Source organism: Tachypleus tridentatus, unplaced genomic scaffold (genome assembly GCF_004210375.1).
Source record: "Tachypleus tridentatus isolate NWPU-2018 unplaced genomic scaffold, ASM421037v1 Hic_cluster_2, whole genome shotgun sequence".
Taxonomy (NCBI): Eukaryota; Metazoa; Arthropoda; class Merostomata; order Xiphosura; family Limulidae; genus Tachypleus; species Tachypleus tridentatus.
In genome coordinates this window covers 46,940,204-46,966,872 of record NW_027467782.1, presented here as the reverse complement: position 1 = coordinate 46,966,872, position 26,669 = coordinate 46,940,204, and the positions used below count along the sequence as shown (strand labels likewise).

The 26,669-nt window shown below is 33.9% G+C and overlaps 1 protein-coding gene across 1 annotated transcript in view; it reads right to left on the bottom strand.

The window, feature by feature from the left end:
• Positions 1-26,669, bottom strand: part of LOC143242300 (uncharacterized) — a 115,384-nt gene that overhangs the window by 59,809 nt on the left and 28,906 nt on the right. The window contains exons 7-8 of the mRNA XM_076485661.1: positions 15,316-15,401; positions 1,217-1,684 (exon numbers count right to left, since the gene is read on the bottom strand). Coding sequence (XP_076341776.1) covers positions 1,217-1,684; positions 15,316-15,401 — 554 coding nt within the window. The remainder of the gene's footprint in view (positions 1-1,216; positions 1,685-15,315; positions 15,402-26,669) is intronic.

The window sequence follows — 26,669 nt, the reverse complement described above, 5'->3', positions numbered from 1 at the left end:
AACAGGAAGTGTTTTACAGTGTTTTATAGTGTTTAGTATTAAGTGTTCTACAGTGTTTTGTAGAAACGGTGTTTTATAGTGTTTAGTAGTAAGTGTTCTACAGTGTTTAGTAGTAAGTGTTCTACAGTGTTTTGTAGAAACGGTGTTTTATAGTGTTTAGTAGTAAGTGTTCTACAGTGTTTAATAGAAACGGTGTTTTATAGTGTTTAGTAGTAAGTGTTCTACAGTGTTTTGTAGAAACGGTGTTTTATAGTGTTTAGTAGTAAGTGTTCTACAGTGTTTTGTAGAAACGGTGTTTTATAGTGTTTAGTAGTAAGTGTTCTACAGTGTTTTGTAGAAACGGTGTTTTATAGTGTTTAGTAGTAAGTGTGTTTGTTTAGTAGTAAGTGTTCTACAGTAGTAAGTAAGTGTTCTACAGTGTTTTGTAGAAACGGTGTTTTATAGTGTTTAGTAGTAAGTGTTCTACAGTGTTTAATAGAAACGGTGTTTTATAGTGTTTAGTAGTAAGTGTTCTACAGTGTTTTGTAGAAACGGTGTTTTATAGTGTTTAGTAGTAAGTGTTCTACAGTGTTTTGTAGAAACGGTGTTTTATAGTGTTTAGTAGTAAGTGTTCTACAGTGTTTTGTAGAAACGGTGTTTTATAGTGTTTAGTAGTAAGTGTTCTACAGTGTTTTGTAGAAACGGTGTTTTATAGTGTTTAGTAGTAAGTGTTTTATAGTGTTTAGTAGTAAGTGTTTTATAGTGTTTAGTAGACGATAGAAAACAATTTTATATTTCAGTACTGTGTGTGAGTCCATGATGTGTAATGTTAACTCACACAATAATACATGTGTATTCCTATGTGTCCCTAGACAGCTGGTATGGGTGTTAAAACTTTCATTAAAATAAAGTGGAGAACAACATTTGAACTTTAAGTTCTCTTCTTAATTTTAATATAAGTTTTAATACCCAAACCAGCCGTCTTGTGATACATTTATAATATAGTGTTACTACCCATACCAGCCGTCTTGAGATACATTTATAATATAGTGTTAATACCGATACCAGCCGTCTTGAGATACACTTTAACTTCAAGTGGGTTTCTCGTCATCACCAAGTATTGCCCTGTTGAGAGAGTATCGATACTGGAAAATACAAACTTTCTCCAGAAAGGGAGTCGAACCTGTTTCCATTATCTAAATCTAGTTTCTACCGCTATCAGTGAACATGTACGTACCTTTAAAGGGGTCGACTGGTCTCCTGTTAGATATACCGGGACGCGTAATTCTTCTAGTTGGTTGAAAACTAGTTGGTGCTGGTGTGGTTGTAGATAAAATTGTCGTCGTTGTTGTGGTGGTTGAAGGTTTTCTTGTAGTCGTTGTTGTGGGTCTGGTTGTTGTAAAGCTACTGGTTACTGTGGTGAATGTATATTTGTTTATATTTGATGTAGATGCCTGTTTAGTAACCACTGATGAGGTCACCGTGGACGGAGTGCTGACACCTGTAGACGGTTTGTCCCGGTGGACAGAGTCAGGCACAGTATTGGACACGTCATTATGGCCACAACAACTGCCGATTAAAATTCCATCTAAGCAGTGATTTAAGTGAACTCCGTCTGTCTGGATACAGTCCCACACGAACATACAAGTTCCCTTTTCACCGAGGTCGTTAGAACACGGCTTGGGCCGAATTTGTAGAGCTGAAGCTGTGAGTAAGTACAAGATTACAGGACTACCTGAAGCTATGAGTAAGTACAATTACAGGACTACCTGAAGCTGTGAGTAAGTACAAGATTACAGGACTACCTGAAGCTGTGAGTAAGTACAATTACAGGACTACCTGAAGCTGTGAGTAAGTACAATTACAGGACTACCTGAAGCTGTGAGTAAGTACAAGATTACAGGACTACCTGAAGCTATGAGTAAGTACAAGATTACAGGACTACCTGAAGCTGTGAGTAAGTACAAGATTATAGGACTACCTGAAGCTGTGAGTAAGTACAAGATTACAGGACTACCTGAAGCTATGAGAAAGTACAAGATTACAGGACTACCTGAAGCTGTGAATAAGTACAAGATTACAGGACTACCTGAAGCTGTGAGTAAGTACAAGATTACAGGACTACCTGAAGCTGTGAGTAAGTACAAGATTACAGGACTACCTGAAGCTGTGAGTAAGTACAATTACAGGACTACATGAAGCTGTGAGTAAGTACAAGATTACAGGACTACCTGAAGCTATGAGTAAGTACAAGATTACAGGACTACCTGAAGCTATGAGTAAGTACAAGATTACAGGACTACCTGAAGCTGTGAGTAAGTACAAGATTACAGGACTACCTGAAGCTGTGAGTAAGTACAAGATTACAGGACTACCTGAAGCTGTGAGTAAGTACAAGATTACAGGACTACCTGAAGCTATGAGTAAGTACAAGATTACAGGACTACCTGAAGCTGTGAGTAAGTACAAGATTACAGGACTACCTGAAGCTGTGAGTAAGTACAATTACAGAACTACCTGAAGCTATGAGTAAGTACAAGATTACAGGACTACCTGAAGCTGTGAGTAACTACAAGATTACGGGACTACCTGAAGCTGTGAGTAACTACAAGATTACGGGACTACCTGAAGCTATGAGTAAGTACAAGATTACAGGACTACCTGAAGCTATGAGTAAGTACAAGATTACAGGACTACCTGAAGCTGTGAGTAAGTACAAGATTAGAGGACTACCTGAAGCTGTGAGTAAGTACAAGATTACAGGACTACCTGAAGCTGTGAGTAAGTACAAGATTACAGGACTACCACAAACAACTATTTCAAAGTACATTCTGTTCAATAACACGAAAAACAGTTATCAGATCATGGTTATTTTTAGAAACGAAAATCAAAATAAATGCTGATAGTAATGTTAGAAGTTGGACTAGAGTCAAATAACGATATCTACAAGCTAACTAGAATATGTAGTCCATAAAACCAAATGTCTGAACAGCCAATAACAGATGCAAAACTAGTATCAGTTAGCCTCAAAACAACTCAGTTTCTAAACTACCAGCTAAAAACCAGGTTTCAATACTCATGGTGGACACAGCATTGTGCTTTCCAACAACAAACTAAACTAACAAGAAAGGTAAAGAAAACGGATATCCAAAACAGAGACATCCAGAGCGTCCAGTGGACTCTGTACCATTCTTCATGAAGTCCTTAAGATAAGTACTGTGTTACATCTGAAGTTATTCATGCTACTACCAGTTAGATATTAAGTTGTTTATGTTACTACCAGTTAGATTTGAAGTTATTCATGTTACTACCAGTTAGATATTAAGTTGTTTATGTTACTACCAGTTAGATCTGAAGTTGTTCATGTTACTACCAGTTAGATATTAAGTTGTTTATGTTACTACCAGTTAGATCTTAAGTTGTTCATGTTGCTACCAGTTAGATCTTAAGTTGTTTATGTTACTACCAGTTAGATCTGAAGTTGTTCATGTTGCTGCCAGTTAGATCTTAAGTTGTTCATGTTGCTGCCAGTTAGATCTTAAGTTGTTCATGTTACTACCAGTTAGATCTGAAGTTGTTCATGTTACTACCAGTTAGATCTGAAGTTGTTCATGTTGCTACCAGTTAGATCTGAAGTTGTTCATGTTGCTGCCAGTTAGATCTTAAGTTGTTCATGTTACTACCAGTTAGATCTGAAGTTGTTCATGTTACTACCAGTTAGATCTGAAGTTGTTCATGTTGCTGCCAGTTAGATCTTAAGTTGTTCATGTTGCTACCAGTTAGATCTGAAGTTGTTCATGTTACTACCAGTTAGATCTGAAGTTGTTCATGTTGCTGCCAGTTAGATCTGAAGTTATTCATGTTACTACCAGTTAGATCTGAAGTTATTCATGTAACTATCAGTTAGATCTGAAGTTATTCATGTTACTACCAGTTGGATCTTAAGTTGTTCATGTTACTACCAGTTAGATCTTAAGTTGTTCATGTTGCTGCCAGTTAGATCTTAAGTTGTTCATGTTGCTGCCAGTTAGATCTGAAGTTATTCATGTTACTACCAGTTAGATCTGAAGTTGTTCATGTTACTACCAGTTAGATCTTAAGTTGTTCATGTTGCTGCCAGTTAGATCTGAAGTTATTCATGTTACTACCAGTTAGATCTTAAGTTGTTCATGTTGCTGCCAGTTAGATCTTAAGTTGTTCATGTTGCTGCCAGTTAGATCTGAAGTTATTCATGTTACTACCAGTTAGATCTTAAGTTGTTCATGTTGCTGCCAGTTAGATCTTAAGTTGTTCATGTTGCTGCCAGTTAGATCTTAAGTTGTTCATGTTACTACCAGTTAGAACTGAAGTTGTTCATGTTACTACCAGTTAGATCTTAAGTTATTCATGTTACTACCAGTTAGAACTGAAGTTGTTCATGTTACTACCAGTTAGGTCTTAAGTTGTTCATGTTGCTACCAGTAACATGTTATTAAGATAAGCAGGAACCCAGAGAGACAGATAGTGAGAGAATGACATATAACACCTCCACCTCTGTTTCTCTTTCTGCCACCTGTACTTCAGACTCTTGCTTGTTTTTTTTTTATATTCTAGTAACGTATCTAGCCTGCAGGCTTTCTTTAGAGGCACTTGTCTTTCTGTCTCAGCCGCCAGATTTTGAAGCGGATTTGGTAGCATCACGAAGGTTCACCGTATATGTCCGATTAGCCCCGTAAATGTGTTTAAAAAACAAACTAAAGCTGTACATATACTGTTAGCCGAATGAGTGGAAATCAAAGATACAAAGAAAATTATAATGGATGCATCATTTTGTTAAACAGCAAGTTGTCACCCTGTGAGATAGCGGTAAGTTTATGGACTAACAAAGCTGAAATCTGAAGTTCGATTTCCTATGGCGCTCACGATGTGGCGTTCCTTTAAAACAAGGAAACAAAACACAAGCATTTGAATTAAATGAAACTTAATTATATGTGAATAACACACAACACTTAACACTGTAAATAGAACTGGAACAAAAACTTGTGGTGTTTCGAAAAGACATAAAGTCGCAAGACATTTTATGTCTTGGAAAACGTGAGGTCGTTAAATATCTGATGGCATTCTATTTCTTGGAAAGACATGACGTTGTTAAATATCTGATGACATTCTTTATCTTGAAGGAAAGACATTAAGTCGTTAAATGTCCCATGATATGTTATTTCTTGGAATGATTTTGTATTTTGGGTGAGGAAATCCTTACATGAGGACTTGATGAATACAGAATGTATTGACTTCCTAAGCCTTACATGGGCATGTAACCTTTAACCTTTATGTAACGTCCTGTCCCCTATTTCAAACGTACTACTAAACCTTCTGTTATCTGATAGTATTGTGTCGATCATGCTTTCCGTCAGCAAAGCCTTGAGGTGTCTCTAAACATTAAGTTCTTAAAACTCTGCTACCGAAGTGTACATTTTCTGTTTTGTGAGTTTAGAGATAGTGCACTGTAAAACACGATTTGTTCTCTTTTACCGATTTCCGTTTAGAAATTACCAATAAGACACATACGTTCTTTGAATTGTCGCACATAACAAACCTTGCTATATTAAACATCAGGATGAAATGGGATTTCTCTTTTCTACCATTATGGATAATGTAAAATAAGGTCTTGCTCCTGGCGTTGTTTGCGGATTAATGGAGAACTAATAGAGTTTATAAATATCTTCACCGTTGTAGATTAAAACTAAATCCTGTCTTGAATAGTGTGAATAAAGTTGTCATCAATAAGATAGGAGACCAGCTTTATAATTAGGTAAGTTTATGATAGCTGCTTAAGATAGGAGACCAGCTTTATAATTAGGTAAGTTTATGATAACTGCTTAAGATAGGAGACCAGCTTTATAATTAGATAAGTTTATGATAGCTGCTTAAGATAGGAGACCAGCTTTATAATTAGGTAAGTTTATGATAGCTGTTTAAGATAGGAGACCAGCTTTATAATTAGATAAGTTTATGATAGCTGCTTAAGATAGGAGACCAGCTTTATAATTAGATAAGTTTATGATAGCTGCTTAAGATAGGAGACCAGCTTTATAATTAGGTAAGTTTATGAGAGCTGCTTAAGATAGGAGACCAGCTTTATAATTAGATAAGTTTATGATAGCTGCTTAAGGTAGGAGACCAGCTTTATAATTAGATAAGTTTATGATAGCTGCTTAAGATAGGAGACCAGCTTTATAATTAGGTAAGTTTATGATAGCTGCTTAAGATAGGAGACCAGCTTTATAATTAGATAAGTTTATGATAGCTGCTTAAGATAGGAGACCAGCTTTATGATTAGATAAGTTTATGATAGCTGCTTAAGGTAGGAGACCAGCTTTATAATTAGGTAAGTTTATGATAGCTGCTTAAGATAGGAGACCAGCTTTATAATTAGATAAGTTTATGATAGCTGCTTAAGATAGGAGACCAGCTTTATATTTAGGTAAGTTTATGATAGCTGCTTAAGATAGGAGACCAGCTTTATAATTAGATAAGTTTATGATAGCTGCTTAAGATAGGAGACCAGCTTTATGATTAGATAAGTTTATGATAGCTGCTTAAGGTAGGAGACCAGCTTTATAATTAGGTAAGTTTATGATAGCTGCTTAAGATAGGAGACCAGCTTTATGATTAGATAAGTTTATGATAGCTGCTTAAGGTAGGAGACCAGCTTTATAATTAGGTAAGTTTATGATAGCTGCTTAAGATAGGAGACCAGCTTTATAATTAGATAAGTTTATGATAGCTGCTTAAGATAGGAGACCAGCTTTATAATTAGATAAGTTTATGATAGCTGCTTAAGATAGGAGACCAGCTTTATGATTAGATAAGTTTATGATAGCTGCTTAAGATAGGAGACCAGCTTTATAATTAGATAAGTTTATGATAGCTGCTTAAGATAGGAGACCAGCTTTATAATTAGATAAGTTTATGATAGCTGCTTAAGATAGGAGACCAGCTTTATAATTAGGTAAGTTTATGAGAGCTGCTTAAGATAGGAGACCAGCTTTATAATTAGATAAGTTTATGATAGCTGCTTAAGGTAGGAGACCAGCTTTATAATTAGGTAAGTTTATGATAGCTGCTTAAGATAGGAGACCAGCTTTATAATTAGGTAAGTTTATGATAGCTGCTTAAGATAGGAGACCAGCTTTATGATTAGATAAGTTTATGATAGCTGCTTAAGATAGGGGACCAGCTTTATAATTAGATAAGTTTATGATAGCTGCTTAAGATAGGAGACCAGCTTTATAATTAGATAAGTTTATGATAGCTGCTTAAGATAAGAGACCAGCTTTATAATTAGATAAGTTTATGATAGCTGCTTAAGATAGGAGACCAGCTTTATATTAGGTAAGTTTATGATAGCTGCTTAAGATAGGAGACCAGCTTTATAATTAGATAAGTTTATGATAGCTGCTTAAGATAGGAGACCAGCTTTATATTAGGTAAGTTTATGATAGCTGCTTAAGATAGGAGACCAGCTTTATAATTAGATAAGTTTATGATAGCTGCTTAAGATAGGAGACCAGCTTTATAATTAGATAAGTTTATGATAGCTGCTTAAGATAGGAGACCAGCTTTATAATTAGGTAAGTTTATGATAGCTGCTTAAGATAGGAGACCAGCTTTATAATTAGATAAGTTTATGATAGCTGTTTAAGATAGGAGACCAGCTTTATAATTAGGTAAGTTTATGATAGCTGCTTAAGATAGGAGACCAGCTTTATAATTAGATAAGTTTATGATAGCTGCTTAAGATAGGAGACCAGCTTTATAATTAGGTAAGTTTATGATAGCTGCTTAAGATAGGAGACCAGCTTTATAATTAGATAAGTTTATGATAGCTGCTTAAGATAGGAGACCAGCTTTATAATTAGGTAAGTTTATGATAGCTGCTTAAGATAGGAGACCAGCTTTATAATTAGGTAAGTTTATGATAGCTGTTTAAGATAGGAGACCAGCTTTATAATTAGGTAAGTTTATGATAGCTGCTTAAGATAGGAGACCAGCTTTATAATTAGATAAGTTTATGATAGCTGTTTAAGATAGGAGACCAACTTTATAATTAGATAAGTTTATGATAGCTGCTTAAGATAGGAGACCAGCTTTATAATTAGATAAGTTTATGATAGCTGCTTAAGATAGGAGACCAGCTTTATAATTAGGTAAGTTTATGATAGCTGCTTAAGATAGGAGACCAGCTTTATAATTAGATAAGTTTATGATAGCTGCTTAAGATAGGAGACCAGCTTTATAATTAGATAAGTTTATGATAGCTGCTTAAGATAGGAGACCAGCTTTATAATTAGGTAAGTTTATGATAGCTGCTTAAGATAGGAGACCAGCTTTATAATTAGATAAGTTTATGATAGCTGCTTAAGATAGGAGACCAACTTTATAATTAGATAAGTTTATGATAGCTGCTTAAGATAGGAGACCAGCTTTATAATTAGATAAGTTTATGATAGCTGCTTAAGATAGGAGACCAGCTTTATAATTAGGTAAGTTTATGATAGCTGCTTAAGATAGGAGACCAGCTTTATAATTAGATAAGTTTATGATAGCTGCTTAAGATAGGAGACCAGCTTTATAATTAGATAAGTTTATGATAGCTGCTTAAGATAGGAGACCAGCTTTATAATTAGATAAGTTTATGATAGCTGCTTAAGATAGGAGACCAGCTTTATAATTAGGTAAGTTTATGAGAGCTGCTTAAGATAGGAGACCAGCTTTATAATTAGATAAGTTTATGATAGCTGCTTAAGATAGGAGACCAGCTTTATAATTAGGTAAGTTTATGATAGCTGCTTAAGATAGGAGACCAGCTTTATAATTAGGTAAGTTTATGATAGCTGCTTAAGATAGGAGACCAGCTTTATGATTAGATAAGTTTATGATAGCTGCTTAAGATAGGAGACCAGCTTTATAATTAGATAAGTTTATGATAGCTGCTTAAGATAGGAGACCAGCTTTATAATTAGATAAGTTTATGATAGCTGCTTAAGATAAGAGACCAGCTTTATAATTAGATAAGTTTATGATAGCTGCTTAAGATAGGAGACCAGCTTTATAATTAGGTAAGTTTATGATAGCTGCTTAAGATAGGAGACCAGCTTTATAATTAGATAAGTTTATGATAGCTGCTTAAGATAGGAGACCAGCTTTATAATTAGGTAAGTTTATGATAGCTGCTTAAGATAGGAGACCAGCTTTATAATTAGATAAGTTTATGATAGCTGCTTAAGATAGGAGACCAGCTTTATAATTAGATAAGTTTATGATAGCTGCTTAAGATAGGAGACCAGCTTTATAATTAGGTAAGTTTATGATAGCTGCTTAAGATAGGAGACCAGCTTTATAATTAGATAAGTTTATGATAGCTGTTTAAGATAGGAGACCAGCTTTATAATTAGGTAAGTTTATGATAGCTGCTTAAGATAGGAGACCAGCTTTATAATTAGATAAGTTTATGATAGCTGCTTAAGATAGGAGACCAGCTTTATAATTAGGTAAGTTTATGATAGCTGCTTAAGATAGGAGACCAGCTTTATAATTAGATAAGTTTATGATAGCTGCTTTAAGATAGAGACCAGCTTTATAATTAGGTAAGTTTATGATAGCTGCTTAAGATAGGAGACCAGCTTTATAATTAGGTAAGTTTATGATAGCTGTTTAAGATAGGAGACCAGCTTTATAATTAGGTAAGTTTATGATAGCTGCTTAAGATAGGAGACCAGCTTTATAATTAGATAAGTTTATGATAGCTGTTTAAGATAGAGACCAACTTTATAATTAGATAAGTTTATGATAGCTGCTTAAGATAGGAGACCAGCTTTATAATTAGATAAGTTTATGATAGCTGCTTAAGATAGGAGACCAGCTTTATAATTAGGTAAGTTTATGATAGCTGCTTAAGATAGGAGACCAGCTTTATAATTAGATAAGTTTATGATAGCTGCTTAAGATAGGAGACCAGCTTTATAATTAGATAAGTTTATGATAGCTGCTTAAGATAGGAGACCAGCTTTATAATTAGGTAAGTTTATGATAGCTGCTTAAGATAGGAGACCAGCTTTATAATTAGATAAGTTTATGATAGCTGTTTAAGATAGGAGACCAACTTTATAATTAGATAAGTTTATGATAGCTGCTTAAGATAGGAGACCAGCTTTATAATTAGATAAGTTTATGATAGCTGCTTAAGATAGAGACCAGCTTTATAATTAGGTAAGTTTATGATAGCTGCTTAAGATAGGAGACCAGCTTTATAATTAGATAAGTTTATGATAGCTGCTTAAGATAGGAGACCAGCTTTATAATTAGATAAGTTTATGATAGCTGCTTAAGATAGGAGACCAGCTTTATAATTAGGTAAGTTTATGATAGCTGCTTAAGATAGGAGACCAGCTTTATAATTAGGTAAGTTTATGATAGCTGTTTAAGATAGGAGACCAGCTTTATAATTAGGTAAGTTTATGATAGCTGCTTAAGGTAGGAGACCAGCTTTATAATTAGATAAGTTTATGATAGCTGCTTAAGGTAGGAGACCAGCTTTATAATTAGGTAAGTTTATGATAGCTGCTTAAGGTAGGAGACCAGCTTTATAATTAGATAAGTTTATGATAGCTGCTTAAGATAGGAGACCAGCTTTATAATTAGGTAAGTTTATGATAACTGCTTAAGATAGGAGACCAGCTTTATAATTAGATAAGTTTATGATAGCTGCTTAAGGTAGGAGACCAGCTTTATAATTAGATAAGTTTATGATAGCTGTTTAAGATAGGAGACCAGCTTTATAATTAGGTAAGTTTATGATAGCTGCTTAAGGTAGGAGACCAGCTTTATAATTAGATAAGTTTATGATAGCTGCTTAAGATAGGAGACCAGCTTTATAATTAGATAAGTTTATGATAGCTGCTTAAGATAGGAGACCAGCTTTATAATTAGGTAAGTTTATGATAGCTGCTTAAGATAGGAGACCAGCTTTATAATTAGATAAGTTTATGATAGCTGCTTAAGATAGGAGACCAGCTTTATAATTAGGTAAGTTTATGATAGCTGCTTAAGATAGGAGACCAGCTTTATAATTGGGTAAGTTTATGATAGCTGCTTTTCAAAAATAAGGTATTTCCATCACAGGAGAGGGGGGTAGTAGTGTTCCCACCTTAACTTTTATCTTTAGAAAAACAACGTTAATCATTGTGTTATTCTGTCTCCTTCACCGTTTCGATTGCTGCCACGGGCTAAATTTTAACCTCGCGCATTCTTTCTTCGTACAACTTGAAGTTAAATCTAACGGACAACGTAGATCCAAGCGTTGTCAACACCCTCCTGAAAAACGTATGACAATTTTTAATTTTCATATATTCATGGTAATCAGGTCGGATATCCTACTGATACCGGATCTTTGTTTATTAAGTTAATAACGTTTCGAATACAGCTTTTCGTACTCTATTTCAGAATAACTTAACGTTTATTGCAACCATAAGTCATTGAACCCGAATATTTTTCGTTAGAAGTCAAGTGTGATTACCACGTCAAGGTTTCGCTAACAACCACCCGTGCGCTAACCACATGCGTTATGGACGCTGAGAACACGCGTCGCCACTCGTGCTTGGAAATTAGGTTAATATAGTTAGAAAAGATACAGACATTCTTTCTAAGGGGAATGAGTAACCTGTGTTTCTAAGAAAGGGCGTAGTAATCGCTGAACTGTGTGCAAGATTATATATATTGTTTGTTCTTACTATTGGTTTGTTTTGAATTTCGTGCAAAGCTACTCGAGGGCTGTCTGCGCTAGCCGTCCCTAATTTAGCAGTGTAAGACTAGAGGGAAGACAGCTAGTCATTACTACCCACCGCCATCTCTTGGGATATTATTTTATCAACGAATAGTGGGATTGACCGTATCATTATAACGCTCTCAAGGCTAAAAAAGCGAGCATATTTGGTGTGACGGGGATTGGAATCCGCGACCCTCAGATTACGAGTCGAGCGCCTTAACCCACCAGTCCATGCCGGGCCTTGACTTTAGTATCATTGAAATTATAAGAACAGCTCTGTTGTTTACAACTAATAATGTTCATTTTTCCTAAGTGTAACGAAGTTAAAGGTGTTGAAATGAATAATTAAGGTTGTTAAATTCACATTATGTTTAACTATTTATACTGTACCAGATGTACTACCGCAAAGCTTCCAAAAGTGTTAAACCCACATTATTTTTAACTATTTATACTGTACCAGATGTAATACCGCAAAGCCTCCAACATTGTTAAACCCACATTATTTTTAACTATTTATACTGTACCAGATGTAATACCGCAAAGCCTCCAACATTGTTAAACCCACATTATTTTTAACTATTTATACTGTACCAGATGTACTACCGCAAAGCTTCCAACATTGTTAAACCCACATTATTTTTAACTATTTATACTGTACCAGATGTACTACCGCAAAGCTTCCAACATTGTTAAACCCACATTATTTTTAACTATTTATACTGTACCAGATGTACTACCGCAAAGCTTCCAACATTGTTAAACCCACATTATTTTTAACTATTTATACTGTACCAGAACCAGATGTACTACCGCAAAGCTTCCTAAATGTTAAACCCACATTATTTTTAACTATTTATACTGTACCAGATGTAATACCGCAAAGCTTCCAACATTGTTAAACCCACATTATTTTTAACTATTTATACTGTACCAGATGTACTACTGCAAAGCTTCCAACATTGTTAAACCCACATTATTTTTAACTATTTATACTGTACCAGATGTACTACCGCAAAGCTTCCAACATTGTTAAACCTACATTATTTTTAACTATTTATACTGTACCAGATGTAATACCGCAAAGCTTCCAAAAGTGTTCTGTTTCAAGAATAAATAAAGGCAAAATTAAGGGCAGCGGATATTTTTGTTTCTTGCCTTTTTTGAAGTTCATTTGCCATGCTGCGTTGTAGCCGACGGAGTGCATAATTCTTCTCGCGATTCATGGCATGCGCACGCTTACTAACTTTGCAACAGTACGAATTGCAGCGTTAAGCGTCCTTTATGTGACGTAATTGTAGCATGTATTAATTCACTGACAGACAAACACTATTGTATAATGGTACGAGTGATTAAAACAGGTGATCTCGCCAAGCGGCCTCTTTCAGGAAAGTTAAGCTGATAAATAAACAGTAATAATATTTGGACACTAATAAAAAGCCATCCTCAGCTGGTTTTTACATAAACTATTTAGATTAAAGATTAGTGATACAGAGATACGTCTGTGGATTTATAACACTAGAAACCGGGTTTTGATACCCGTAGTGGCCAAATCATAGATAGCCCATTGTGTAGCTTTGTGCTTAATTACAAACAAACACATTAGATTAAAGAAAAATAACATAAATCATTCAACTTAGCATAAGCGAAACCACTTGGTTGTTCAGCAATAGACTTGAAGGTTCATAACGCTAAAAATAGGGGTTCTAATATCGCTGTAGAGAAAGCACAATAGACCATCTACTAGTTATTTACGTTAAAAAATCACAAGGAAAAGAAACAAATAAAGATTATTAATAGCATAAAATATATTATTTTTGTATATGAACAGTATATAGTAAAGATAAAGGTTTGACATCCGCTTCTTACATATATAAATCGGTACTGTGTGTGTGTTTTCTTATTGCAAAGCCACATCAGGCTATCTGCTCAGCCCACCGAGGGGAATCGAAGCACTGATTTTAGCGTTGTAAATCAAAAGACATACCGCTGTACTAGCGGGGGGGGGGCAAATCAGTGCTATTTGTTTGTTTGGCAAAAAAGGGAAAAGCCACATTAGACTATCTGGTGTGTCACCACGGAGAATCGAACATCAGATCTTAGCGTTATAATTCCGTAACTCACTGAATTATCGGTAGCATGAAATATACAAATAGAAGGAGTTAGGGACAAAACGTATGTTTATTTATTAACGTAATTCAAAAGGACTTTAATTCTCTATTGTTACACAAAGCTATATCATCAGCTGTTGTTTTCTGTCCAGTACAAGTTTTGAAACCAGAGTTTTAGTGTTCTCAGCTCTTAGAGTTATCACTGAACCAACGAGGACGTACTTTTATTTAATGAAAATATGTTAGAAGAGACGAAAATGAAAGAAAACAAACCTAACGTAAACATATCGTTAGAGAACCAAGTTTGTTTACGGCGAAAAACGATTTTTTTTCGTCTGCTTAATTATATATGTGAAAATCAGCAATGACCGAACAAGGTCAAAACGTTGTTCGCTCCCCTAGATAGTGCTTTTTGTACCCATACCAGCCGTTTGTAAATATATAATTTTCTCGTCATCACGTCTGCTTAATATTTATGAGATCAAAACTTGTGGCAACTTTAAACAAAGTTTACACCAAATTACGTTAACAACAAATTATAAACCCCAAATCTTTCAACAAGACTAACACCAAATTACATTAACGGCAAATTATAAACTTACAACTTTAAACAATGTTTACACTAACTCAAATTAAAAACAACTTATAAACTCTCAACTTTAAACACGATTTATACCAATTGACATCAACAACAAATTATATAAAGATCACAAATTTAAAATTACATCCAAGCTTCTATAAATTATCGGTAACTTATTAGATCGTATTTTTGAAAGAAAGCTCTAAATCCTCACAAATTAAAAACAATTTATATAATATTTTATTTCTGTTAAAAATGACTTAATGTCAATAAAGTAGTTTCTACAAGCTTAGACTTAGTGTTAATAAGAGAGTATCTACAAATTTAGACTTAGTGTTAACAAAATAGTATCTTCAAATTTAGACTTAGTGTTAACAAAATAGTATCTTCAAATTTAGACTTAGTTTTAATAAAATTTTTTCTACAAGTTTAGACTTAATGATAACAAGGTAGGTTCTAAAGTTTAGACTTAATGTTAAGAAGGTAGTTTCTAAAGTTAAGACTAGTTTTAATAAAATAGTTTCTACATGTTTAGACTTAATGTTAAGAAAGTAGTTTCTAAAGTTAAGACTAGTTTTAATAAAATAGTTTCTACAAGTTTAGACTTAATGTTAAGAAGGTAGTTTCTAAAGTTTAGACTAGTTTCAATAAAATAGTTTCTACATGTTTTAAACATCCAGAATTCAAATTCCCATCAAGACGAACCAGAAATACCACAGATTACAAAACTGAAAATACAAGTAACTTAAATACAAATGGTACATTCAGCTAGCAGAATTAGATGTGAAGACACTTATAATGTTTGAAATCGTCACTCACAAGATTTTCTACGTCATACTTACACAAGTAGAAGTTAGTAATTATAAAAAATACGGTGATCCTAGTTAAACCTGCCATTGTTGCTCTTTTGCATAACCATAAGTTGACCCTAGAGAAAGTAAAAAAATAAATAAATCAAAACAAAATAATTTATGGTCATTTTAAGTATGAGAGCAAATACTAAAGTTTGTAATGGGCTGAAAGCGTGCAAGTTTTAAATATATACTTACGACAATGTGTAAAATAGTTTTATCAAGTGCCAACAATAACAATAACAAATAAGTCACATTTGTCAGGTACCAATAATAAGAAATGAAAATATTACTAAAATATGATCGGAGAAGATTAATCAATAATTTGTTGGCCTTGATACAGAATTAGATAAATAAATGTTTACAATTTAATTCTGTTTATATATATGTTTCAACTTGAATTTGCATCTCAAATGTTCTGCGCCAACAGGAGGAAAAAAGCGAAACTCAAAGTAACTTATTTTTAATGGAGTTTCCAATTATATATTAATGTAAAAATCTCTGCTACCCTTTCTGAGAATAAGAAATGTAAGCGGTTTTAGTTCGATTTTGTGTGAATAGGGCGAGCATGTTTGGTGCGACGCGGATTCGAATCCGCGACGCTCGGATTACGAGTCGAACGCCTTAACCCACCTGGTTATGCCGGGCTACTAGACCAAGTGAATGCTAAAATTATTAAGGAGAAACTCACTGGAAATAAAAAATATATTCTCAAGCTCTAGTCAATCAAAAAAGTTGAATAACAAAAGCGCCTTTAACAGTTTATAACAGTATTTATTTCGTTCACATCCTTTGTAATTTCATTTTAAGTAATTTGATAATTAGCATTATAAATTGCTGAATTTATTTGTGTTGACTGAGACTAAAATATTTTGTAACATGAAAAAATAACTTCTTTTTAATAAGTATATTAGGTTAGGTTGTAACTTTTGGAAAACTAAAATTTATTTTCAGGACTTTAAAAACGGGTTTGTTCAAACTTACAGTTTTTTAAAAAGAATGTATTTCCTTGCATAAATGCTCTCGGTAACTCGGCGGCAAGTTTGAGGGTTTTTAGGGCAAAATAACTAACTCGCGTAGCTTTACTGTAAACAGAAAGAAATGAGTCGTTCGCATAAACTCGCAGAATATTTGACGTGTTCGAAGTTATAGCTTCCAATAAGCAGTGTAGTACAGATAATCGATTAAGCAAGTAAAAATAAACATAACGTTAACCAACATGACTTGTAAAACATTAATAAATATAATGAGATGCTTAAAACCGTAAAATAAAGGAATAATTAATAAGTATAATAAGAGTTTAAAACCGTAAAGTAAATGAATAAATACATTTTTTTCGAAGCGCCCTCTGTAATACGTTTTCTGCGTCAATAGTGCAAGTTATGTGAAACAAGTTTAAAATGAACGAAGGCTGTATATGATATAGATGCAAAACTATCGGGTAAAGTTATTTAAACTGATGTATCTGTTCTAATGATCAGAAAGAAGGTCTAAATAAAATTACTTTCGAATAAAAGAAACAGATAAAGAGGACAACGAGAATCCGTGATTAAACGTGTTTCGTACGTTATTGAACGATAAAGTGATAGTTAGTGATAAAGCTACGTTATAAGAACTGTAGGGTTTCAGTTATAAGAACTTGTCACAATCACTTTATATTTCTTCTCTTATTTTTATTCACAGAATATCGTGTTGAGAGTTATATTTGGTTTAATCAAAACGAAAACATTTTGCTCTACATATCAAATAATACTTTTATTTAAACAAAAACGTGTTACGTTTGTGATTATTTATTATGTGTCCGTTAAGGTTCAACTTTTAAATCATCCAAAGAAAAAGAACAGTTAAGTTCTTGTTCTCAGTGACGTGTTGCAATGTTACCAAGACAACGTAGCATTAGTCAACAGCATGGCGGTTTTCAAACACCCGGGAAATCTCGGAACTGAGGGGGATACGTGATATCCTGGTGAGCTTTAAGTATAACCTAATTTCCACACAAAAGAAAATGTTACTGTGCTGGCCCAATATGCAAAAGTAAAATGTGGCTCCTAATACATTCTTTCCGACACACAGAAGAAATACGTAGCTACATATGCGTCTGTTTCGATATACAGAAGAAATGTGGCTTCAATGTTTTACTTCCGTTTTGATACACAGAACAAAAATGTGGCCGGCCACAACATTTTGTACCCGTTTCAATATACAGAAGAAAAAAAAAAAACATTTAGTAACAAAGTTTTACTTACGTTATTATGATAAAATTTATAATTTTTTAAGGAACTTGTAATTCTATCCTGTAATCATTGTCGGGTAGAAAAGCAACATTCTCCATGACAGTCTCGGTTCTATGATTTCTGAATTAATAAAAACAAATGTTGACACAAAAAAATACATGCATTACTTTTTTACAGTCCGCCCAGGCAACCCGAAGGCGAATGACCTGTTTGCACGATGTTGTTATTTACGTAACGTCGTCACGGTGATGTAGGTCAGCAGCCACAGTCATTGTAATGTGGGCTGTCCCTGGCCTTCGCAACAGACCGAGACACTGTTCGTATTGCCCTACTGATTCTCTGTTTCCGGGTTAGTGGGACCAGTGGAAGGTCGTGATCTGCGGTTCTAAGAAATTAGTCGGACAATAAGAATGACCACAATAATGGACAAGACAAAACCCGTTTGTGGACATTGGTTTTCCTGACTCCATGACATTGTTACTTGAGGTTAAATAGCCTTGTCACATTGATTATTCTTCTAATTATGACAGAATGTGCTTGGGTAAGCTTTCCAAGTTTTTTGCTTTGTTTCCTTTTCGTGTTACAGTTATATATTTCCCTGTGTTCCAATTTCATGGAATAAAATCCAGGACAAATAAGTACTTGCTGTGTTCTAATTACATAATATATATTACCAGTTAGAATCTTCCGTACCGCTGGTTGATATAGGGTAACTATAAAAGAGAGGGCTGTTTTTACAGCCTCATTAAATGTTTTTACGAATATATAATTTATGAAATGTGAAGGTTAAGACACCTTCGAAAAATTAAAATGTTTTATTTTATCTAATAAATGGAACTCGTGAATACTTTTTAAAACTACAAATATAATAATTGGCTATATTAATTATTTTACTTAATTATGAAGTCTTTGATAAACTTCCGGTCATTTCAAGGACAGTTTTTGTTGCTCGAAGGTTGCTAAATTTACCTATCGCCTGGGTTTTGTGTTTAACACATGTAATAAACAGAACAAACGGAACTTTAAATATTCGCTTCACAGTCTCAGTTAAACCATTTATTTTATAATTTTGGAAACACTCCAGCCTCAAAACGTGAACATAAGAAAATTAAAAACATATATTTTAAAGGGTTTTTTTTTTCCTTGTGGAAAATAACCTTGCAACAAAAGGTCAAAATATTATATATGTATTAAAGTGTATCTGAATTTTACGTTGCCCATACTGTGAATCTGGAAATTCATGGCTCTCGTCTCGTTGCCCTAAAATTCGCTCCGCACTTTGAGGCCGTAAGTGCGTTTTAAAAGTAACAGTCAATAAGAGTAGTCCAAGTGTTGGTGGCGAATATTGATGGCTATGCACAGATAGCTCCTTGTGTAGTTTTGCGCAGAAGCTTTGTAATTTACCTTCATGGTTTATGTTTTCATAATTCCATTAGGTTATATCTGCGTAGAAACATTAGAACGTGTTTAGAAGTAATTGTTGACATCAAAACCAACAGGCAAAACTTAAGACGTTAATCCGAAGTTCAAGAAGTTTACAGTCAATAGAAATTACTTCTCCCAACTAAACATACAGCTCCCTCTACCGGCTAACCCTGCCTTTTTGTTAATCAAATATTTCACAAACTCGTCTGACTACACACAAAGCTTACTCTGTTTTCCGCTGCAGTAGAAACATCAATTAGGTTTTTATATTTCGCCATTTTTTACTTTGTTTAAGATGTATATTGCTTGTTGTTGTTTTTGCCCTTTGTAAAACAATTAACGTCTCGAATTAACATCTTAATGTTTAAAACTGGTACCTCAAATTGATGTCTTAAATTACCGTTTAAAACTGGTACCTCAAATTGATGTCTTAAATTACCGTTTAAAAATGGTTCTTCAAATTAATGTCTTAAATTAACGTTTAAAACTGGTACCTCAAATTAATGTCTTAAATTAACGTTTAAAACTGGTACCTCAAATTGATGTCTTAAATTACCGTTTAAAACTGGTACCTCAAATTGATGTCTTCAATTACCGTTTAAAAATGGTACCTCAAATTAATGTCTTAAATTACAGTTTAAAACTGGTACCTCAAATTGATGTCTTAAATTACCGTTTAAAAATGGTACCTCAAATTAATGTCTTAAATTAACGTTTAAAAATGGTTCTTCAAATTAATGTCTTAAATTAACGTTTAAAAATGGTTTCTCAAATTAATGTCTTAAATTAACATTTAAAAATGGTTCCTTAAATTAATATCTTAAATTAACGTTTAAAACTGTTACCTCAAATTAATGTCTTAAATTAACGTGTAAAACTGGTACCTCAAATTAATATCTTAAATTAACGTTTAAAAATGTTTCCCCAAATTGATGTCTTAAATCAGATTTCTAAAAGTGGCATCTCAAAGCAATGTTTAAAACTGGTACGTCAAATTATTGTCTTAAATGGACGTTTACATAATTAACATTTCCAATTGGTGTCTGTGGTATATATATATATATATATGCGTTATTTAAAACTTTGATCATCATAATTGTAAAACTACTGATATAATTATATATCAACATATTTTTGCTATGAGTTGAAACGTTATAATTACATAAACAATCACCAAGGAAAATTACAGTAATTATCAGGTTTAGTCACATACTCTCACTCAGCAAGACTTGAAATTACAGTACCTGCCTCTCAATGAAGCGGTGTTACTGAATATTCTCCACAAACCCGCAGTGGTCCATGGACGCTCCGGCCCCCCGTACGGAGCAGATAACAAAAGTTCAAAACACACAGAGTGCGGAGCTCGCTTTTTGACTGTTGACTTCTAAGAAGGAAGGCGAGAACTGGCGTCGAGGTATCTCTGTTCTCCAAGTCCTGTGTGTTTATCTACCTGTACTGCTTGGCTGACCCACTACCTGCAGCCACGCGGTGGAAGCTGTGCTCTATTTCAGCTGCAGATGTCTAGAGACTGTGTCTTGGTCGGAACCTAGGGTATGACCTATTTCGGTGTGCCCGATCATTGACTTGGAACTACTTCAGCTAGGACAGGATCAAGGTCAGCTGGTTGAAGGTGTCCAGACACATGACCATCGGCCCATTTTGGTTGCTGACACCTGGTGCATAACACTTCGCAACGGATAATAATTATACAAAGTGTCACTCAGGTTTATAAACTCTTTTAACTTTCTCTTTTTTCGGAGTTTGTGTCACACACGGAAGGAAAGAAAATTGTGAGTAGCAGTGGCTCCAAACTCCAACAGACACAATGCGATAATACAACAGAATTTTGGTAAGCCTCAAGTTATGGTAAGAATGAAAGCTAAAAAATACATAATGTATCTAATGTTTTAAGACACACAGTTTAACGCCCCCTGATGGCCCAGCGGTAAGTCTGGTGGAATGGCACATCAGAGATATTCTTGTCCATAGTTTTGTACTCAACAATAAATAAACACAGTTTTACGGCAGAACAGTGGTGATTACAAATGAATTTTTCTTTTAAAAAAACTTGATCTTTCCATTTCAGTTAACTGTCTTTAGTTATAGCTGTCTTTCGCTTGTTACGCCCGGCATGGCCGGGTGGGTTAGGGCGTGCGACTCGTAATCTGAGGGTCGCGGGTTCGCATCCCCGTCTCACCAAACATGTTCGCCTTTTCAGCTGTGGGGGGGGGGCGTTATAATGTTACGGTCAATCCCATTATTCGTTGGTAAAAGAGTAGCCCAAGAGTTGGCGGTGGGTGGTGATGACTAGCTGCCTTCCCTCTAGTCTTACACTGCTAAATTAGAGATGGCTAGGACAGATAGCCCTCGAGTAGTTTTGCGCGAAATTCAAAAAACAAACAAACGAACTTTCGCGACCCTCGAATTACAAGTCGAACGCCTTAACCCACCTGGCCATGCCGGGTCAATATATTTTTGTTAAGAAAGTGTGCATGTGTCTTCTTATGGTAAAACCACAGCGGGCTATCTGGAAATCGAGCTGTTGATTTCAGCGCTGTAAATCCAAAGACTTACCGCTGTCTCACCGGGGAACCTGTCTTTCGCAACTGGCACAAAGCTACTCGAGGCTTTTGTTGTTGATTAGACGGAAATGACGCTGCCAACTTGGGGGAAAAAATTTTTGGTATAATCTCACTTACTTGAAGTGGAATTATATATTTTAGTCGTGGACACCAAGATACGCTATTAAAAAGGCAATCAGCAGGACACACTGTTTGTGATAGTTTAACGATTTTCTATCTTCAAACTAATAAATATTTTCGGTAGATGTACTTTAGTGGACTTCACATAAATTTCAAGGCAATCCATTAATTAAAACCTGAGACATCTCCAGTTTTTATTCAAGTCTTTCTCCATTTTTTTCTTTTTCATTCTCACCATATGTAGGGTTTGTTTGCTTGTTTTGGAATTTCGCACAAAGCTACGAGAGGGCTATCTGTGCTAGCCGTCCCTAATTTAGCAGTGTAAGACTAGAGGGAAGGCAGCTAGTCATCACCACCCACCGCCAACTCTTGGGCTACTATTTTACCAACGAAAAGTGGGATTGACCGTCACATTATAACGCCCCCACGGCTGGGAGGGCGAGCATGTTTGGCGAGATTCGGGCGCGAACCCGCGACACTCAGATTACGAAGCGCACGCCTTAACGCGCTAGGCCATGCCAGGCCCCATACGTAGGAAAACTTTAAAGATACTTTAATTGATATAAAAAAGAAACTTAACTTTTAGAGTTCTTTTTTACCAAATTTGACACACTGATAGATCTTTACAACATATGGTAACCTTGCCGTGTAAATATAAGTTATTCAACAAATGCAGGTGAAAATTTAAAAAAGCTTTTGCGCACGCCCACGCAAAAAATCACGTGAGATATTGGTATAACATTTTTACTACAGCTTTGTCTAAGAGTAAAAGTGGATTGTTTTTAGCTTTGTGCCATTCGTATCAAGGAAGGCTCATTTAGAGCGGCAAAATTATGGAGTGAAAAGACGTAAAATACATAAGTATTAACCAGGTCAAGTCAAATAGATTAGCAGTTTATAGTTCAAGTTTTCAAAATAATCGTGTGAGTGGACGGTTATTATTCATTGTACATTTTTCACTGTAAATTTGCTAAATTTTATAAAATTATTCTAATTAAAGAGCGTTTAGCGTCAAGTAATATTAGCTTAAGCAATTGGCATAAATAATGATGCTTGAAACGACTATACTGATTGTATGCGGGCGATGACAAGAAACCGTACATCAAGATTCCATGGGGTGATAACCAGGCTACGACATCCGTGGCAGACAGAGTCAAGGTAGACCATTATGTGGCCCGGCATGGCCAGGTGGTTAAGGCACTCGACTCGTAAACTGACAGTCGCGGGTTCGAATCCCCGTGACACCAAACGTGCTCACTCTTTCAGCCTTGGGGGCGTTATACCGTGACCGTCAATCCCGCTATTCGTTGGTAAAAGAGAATAGCAAGAATTGGCGGTGGGTGGTGATGACTAACTGCCTTCCCTCTAATCTTACACTACTAAATTTGGGACGACTAGCGCAGATAGCCCTCGAGTAGCTTTGTGCTTAATTTCAAAATCAAACCATGACGTTACAATAAAAGAAGTTATTGAGCTGTTTTAGAGAAGAAAACTTATCACCATATATATATGTTAAAGAATCTGGTTGGTTCTGTAAAGTATAATTCTGTTTCGAAAAACAGGGTTACAATTCTGAAGCTAATTTTGGTTACTTTCTTGATTATTGTGATTTGTTGGTGTGTTTTGACACAACGTCATGATATCTAAACAAAAACACCTCAGGTGTGGGAAACGTTTTGACGAAGAAAGAATCCAACTTGTAACTTAAAGAAATGAAACCAGAATTGATAGTTTCACTTATCGCATTCATAACAGTTTTAAAACGAATATTTATTAATCACTGAGAAAGGCAGAGTTCTACCCATTTATCACGCTCCAACTTCACATAACCCCATGAAGACCGAGTACACTATAGTGCTGTACAATAATCAGTGACCCACATAAAGCAACGTAAGAAGATAAACAGTAGAATAGAAAATAGTTTAGTTGTTAAAGTTATTTTAAACATTGTTACTAGTATCATGTACGTCTCTTTGTGGCCAGGATGTCAAACAATACAGAATGATAACTTTTGTAAGTATTGTTTAAATGTCTACTACTCAACCATTAGAGAATGATAACTTTTGTAAGTATTGTTTAAATGTCTACTACTCAACCATTAGAGAATGATAACTTTTGTAAGTATTGTTTAAATGTCAACTACTCAACCATTACAGAATGATAACTTTTGTAAGTATTGTTTAAATGTCAACTACTCAACCATTACAGAATGATAACTTTTGTAAGTATTGTTTAAATGTATACTACTCAACCATTACAGAATGATAACTTTTGTAAGTATTGTTTAAATGTCTACTACTCAACCATTACAGAATGATAACTTTTGTAAGTATTGTTTAAATGTATACTACTCAACCATTAGAGAATGATAACTTTTGTCGGTATTGTTTAAATGTCTACTACTCAACCATTACAGAATGATAACTTTTGTCAGTATTGTTTAAATGTCTACTACTCAACCATACAGAATGATAACTTTTGTAAGTATTGTTTAAACGTCTACAACTCAACCATTAGAGAATGATAACTTTTGTAAGTATTGTTTAAATGTCTACTACTCAACCATTAGAGAATGATAACTTTTGTAAGTATTGTTTAAATGTCTACTACTCAACCATTAGAGAATGATAACTTTTGTAAGTATTGTTTAAATGTCAACTACTCAACCATTACAGAATGATAACTTTTGTAAGTATTGTTTAAATGTCAACTACTCAACCATTACAGAATGATAACTTTTGTAAGTATTGTTTAAATGTATACTACTCAACCATTACAGAATGATAACTTTTGTAAGTATTGTTTAAATGTCTACTACTCAACCATTACAGAATGATAACTTTTGTAAGTATTGTTTAAATGTATACTACTCAACCATTACAAAATGATAACTTTTGTAAGTATTGTTTAAATGTCTACTACTCAACCATTACAGAATAACTTTTGTAAGTATTGATAACTTTTGTAAGTATTGTTTAAATGTCTACTACTCAACCATTAGAGAATGATAACTTTTTTAAGTATTGTTTAAATGTATACTACTCAACCATTAGAGAATGATAACTTCTGTAAGTGTTGTTTAAATGTCTACTACTCAACCATTACAGAATGATAACTTTTGTAAGTATTGTTTAAATGTCTACTACTCAACCATTACAGAAAGATAACTTTTGTAAGTATTGTTTAAATGTCTACTACTCAACCATTAGAGAATGATAACTTTTGTAAGTATTGTTTAAATGTATACTACTCAACCATTACAGAATGATAACTTTTGTAAGTATTGTTTAAATGTATACTACTCAACCATTAGAGAATGATAACTTTTGTCAGTATTGTTTAAATGTCTACTACTCAACCATTACAGAATGATAACTTTTGTAAGTATTGTTTAAATGTCTAGTATTGTTTAAATGTCTACTACTCAACCATACAGAATGATAACTTTTGTAAGTATTGTTTAAACGTCTACAACTCAACCATTAGAGAATGATAACTTTTGTAAGTATTGTTTAAATGTCTACTGCTCAACCATTACAGAATGATAACTTTTGTAAGTATTGTTTAAATGTCTACAACTCAACCATTAGAGAATGATAACTTTTGTAAGTATTGTTTAAATGTCTACTACTCAACCATTACAGAATGATAACTTTTGTAAGTATTGTTTAAATGTCTACTACTCAACCATTACAGAATGATAACTTTTGTAAGTATTGTTTAAATGTATACTACTCAACCATTAGAGAATGATAACTTTTGTAAGTATTGTTTAAATGTCTACTACTCAACCATTACAGAATGATAACTTTTGTAAGTATTGTTTAAATGTCTACTACTCAACCATTAGAGAATGATAACTTTTGTAAGTATTGTTTAAATGTCTACTACTCAACCATTAGAGAATGATAACTTTTGTAAGTATTGTTTAAATGTCTACTACTCAACCATTACAGAATGATAACTTTTGTAAGTATTGTTTAAATGTCTACTACTCAACCATTACAGAATGATAACTTTTGTAAGTATTGTTTAAATGTCTACTACTCAACCATTACAGAAAGATAACTTTTGTATTGTTTAGTATTGTTTAAATGTCTACTACTCAACCATTACAGAATGATAACTTTTGTAAGTATTGTTTAAATGTCTACTACTCAACCATTACAGAATGATAACTTTTGTAAGTATTGTTTAAATGTCTACTACTCAACCATTACAGAATGATAACTTTTGTAAGTATTGTTTAAATGTCTACTACTCAACCATTACAGAATGATAACTTTTGTAAGTATTGTTTAAATGTCTACTACTCAACCATTAGAGAATGATAACTTTTGTAAGTATTGTTTAAATGTCTACTACTCAACCATTAGAGAATGATAACTTTTGTAAGTATTGTTTAAATGTATACTACTCAACCATTACAGAATGATAACTTTTGTAAGTATTGTTTAAATGTCTACTACTCAACCATTAGAGAATGATAACTTTTGTAAGTATTGTTTAAATGTCTACTACTCAACCATTACAGAATGATAACTTTTGTAAGTATTGTTTAAATGTCTACTACTCAACCATTACAGAATGATAACTTTTGTAAGTATTGTTTAAATGTCTACTACTCAACCATTACAGAATGATAACTTTTGTAAGTATTGTTTAAATGTCTACTACTCAACCATTACAGAATGATAACTTTTGTAAGTATTGTTTAAATGTCTACTACTCAACCATTAGAGAATGATAACTTTTGTAAGTATTGTTTAAATGTCTACTACTCAACCATTAGAGAATGATAACTTTTGTAAGTATTGTTTAAATGTCTACTACTCAACCATTAGAGAATGATAACTTTTGTAAGTATTGTTTAAATGTCTACTACTCAACCATTAGAGAATGATAACTTTTGTAAGTATTGTTTAAATGTCTACTACTCAACCATTACAGAATGATAACTTTTGTAAGTATTGTTTAAATGTCT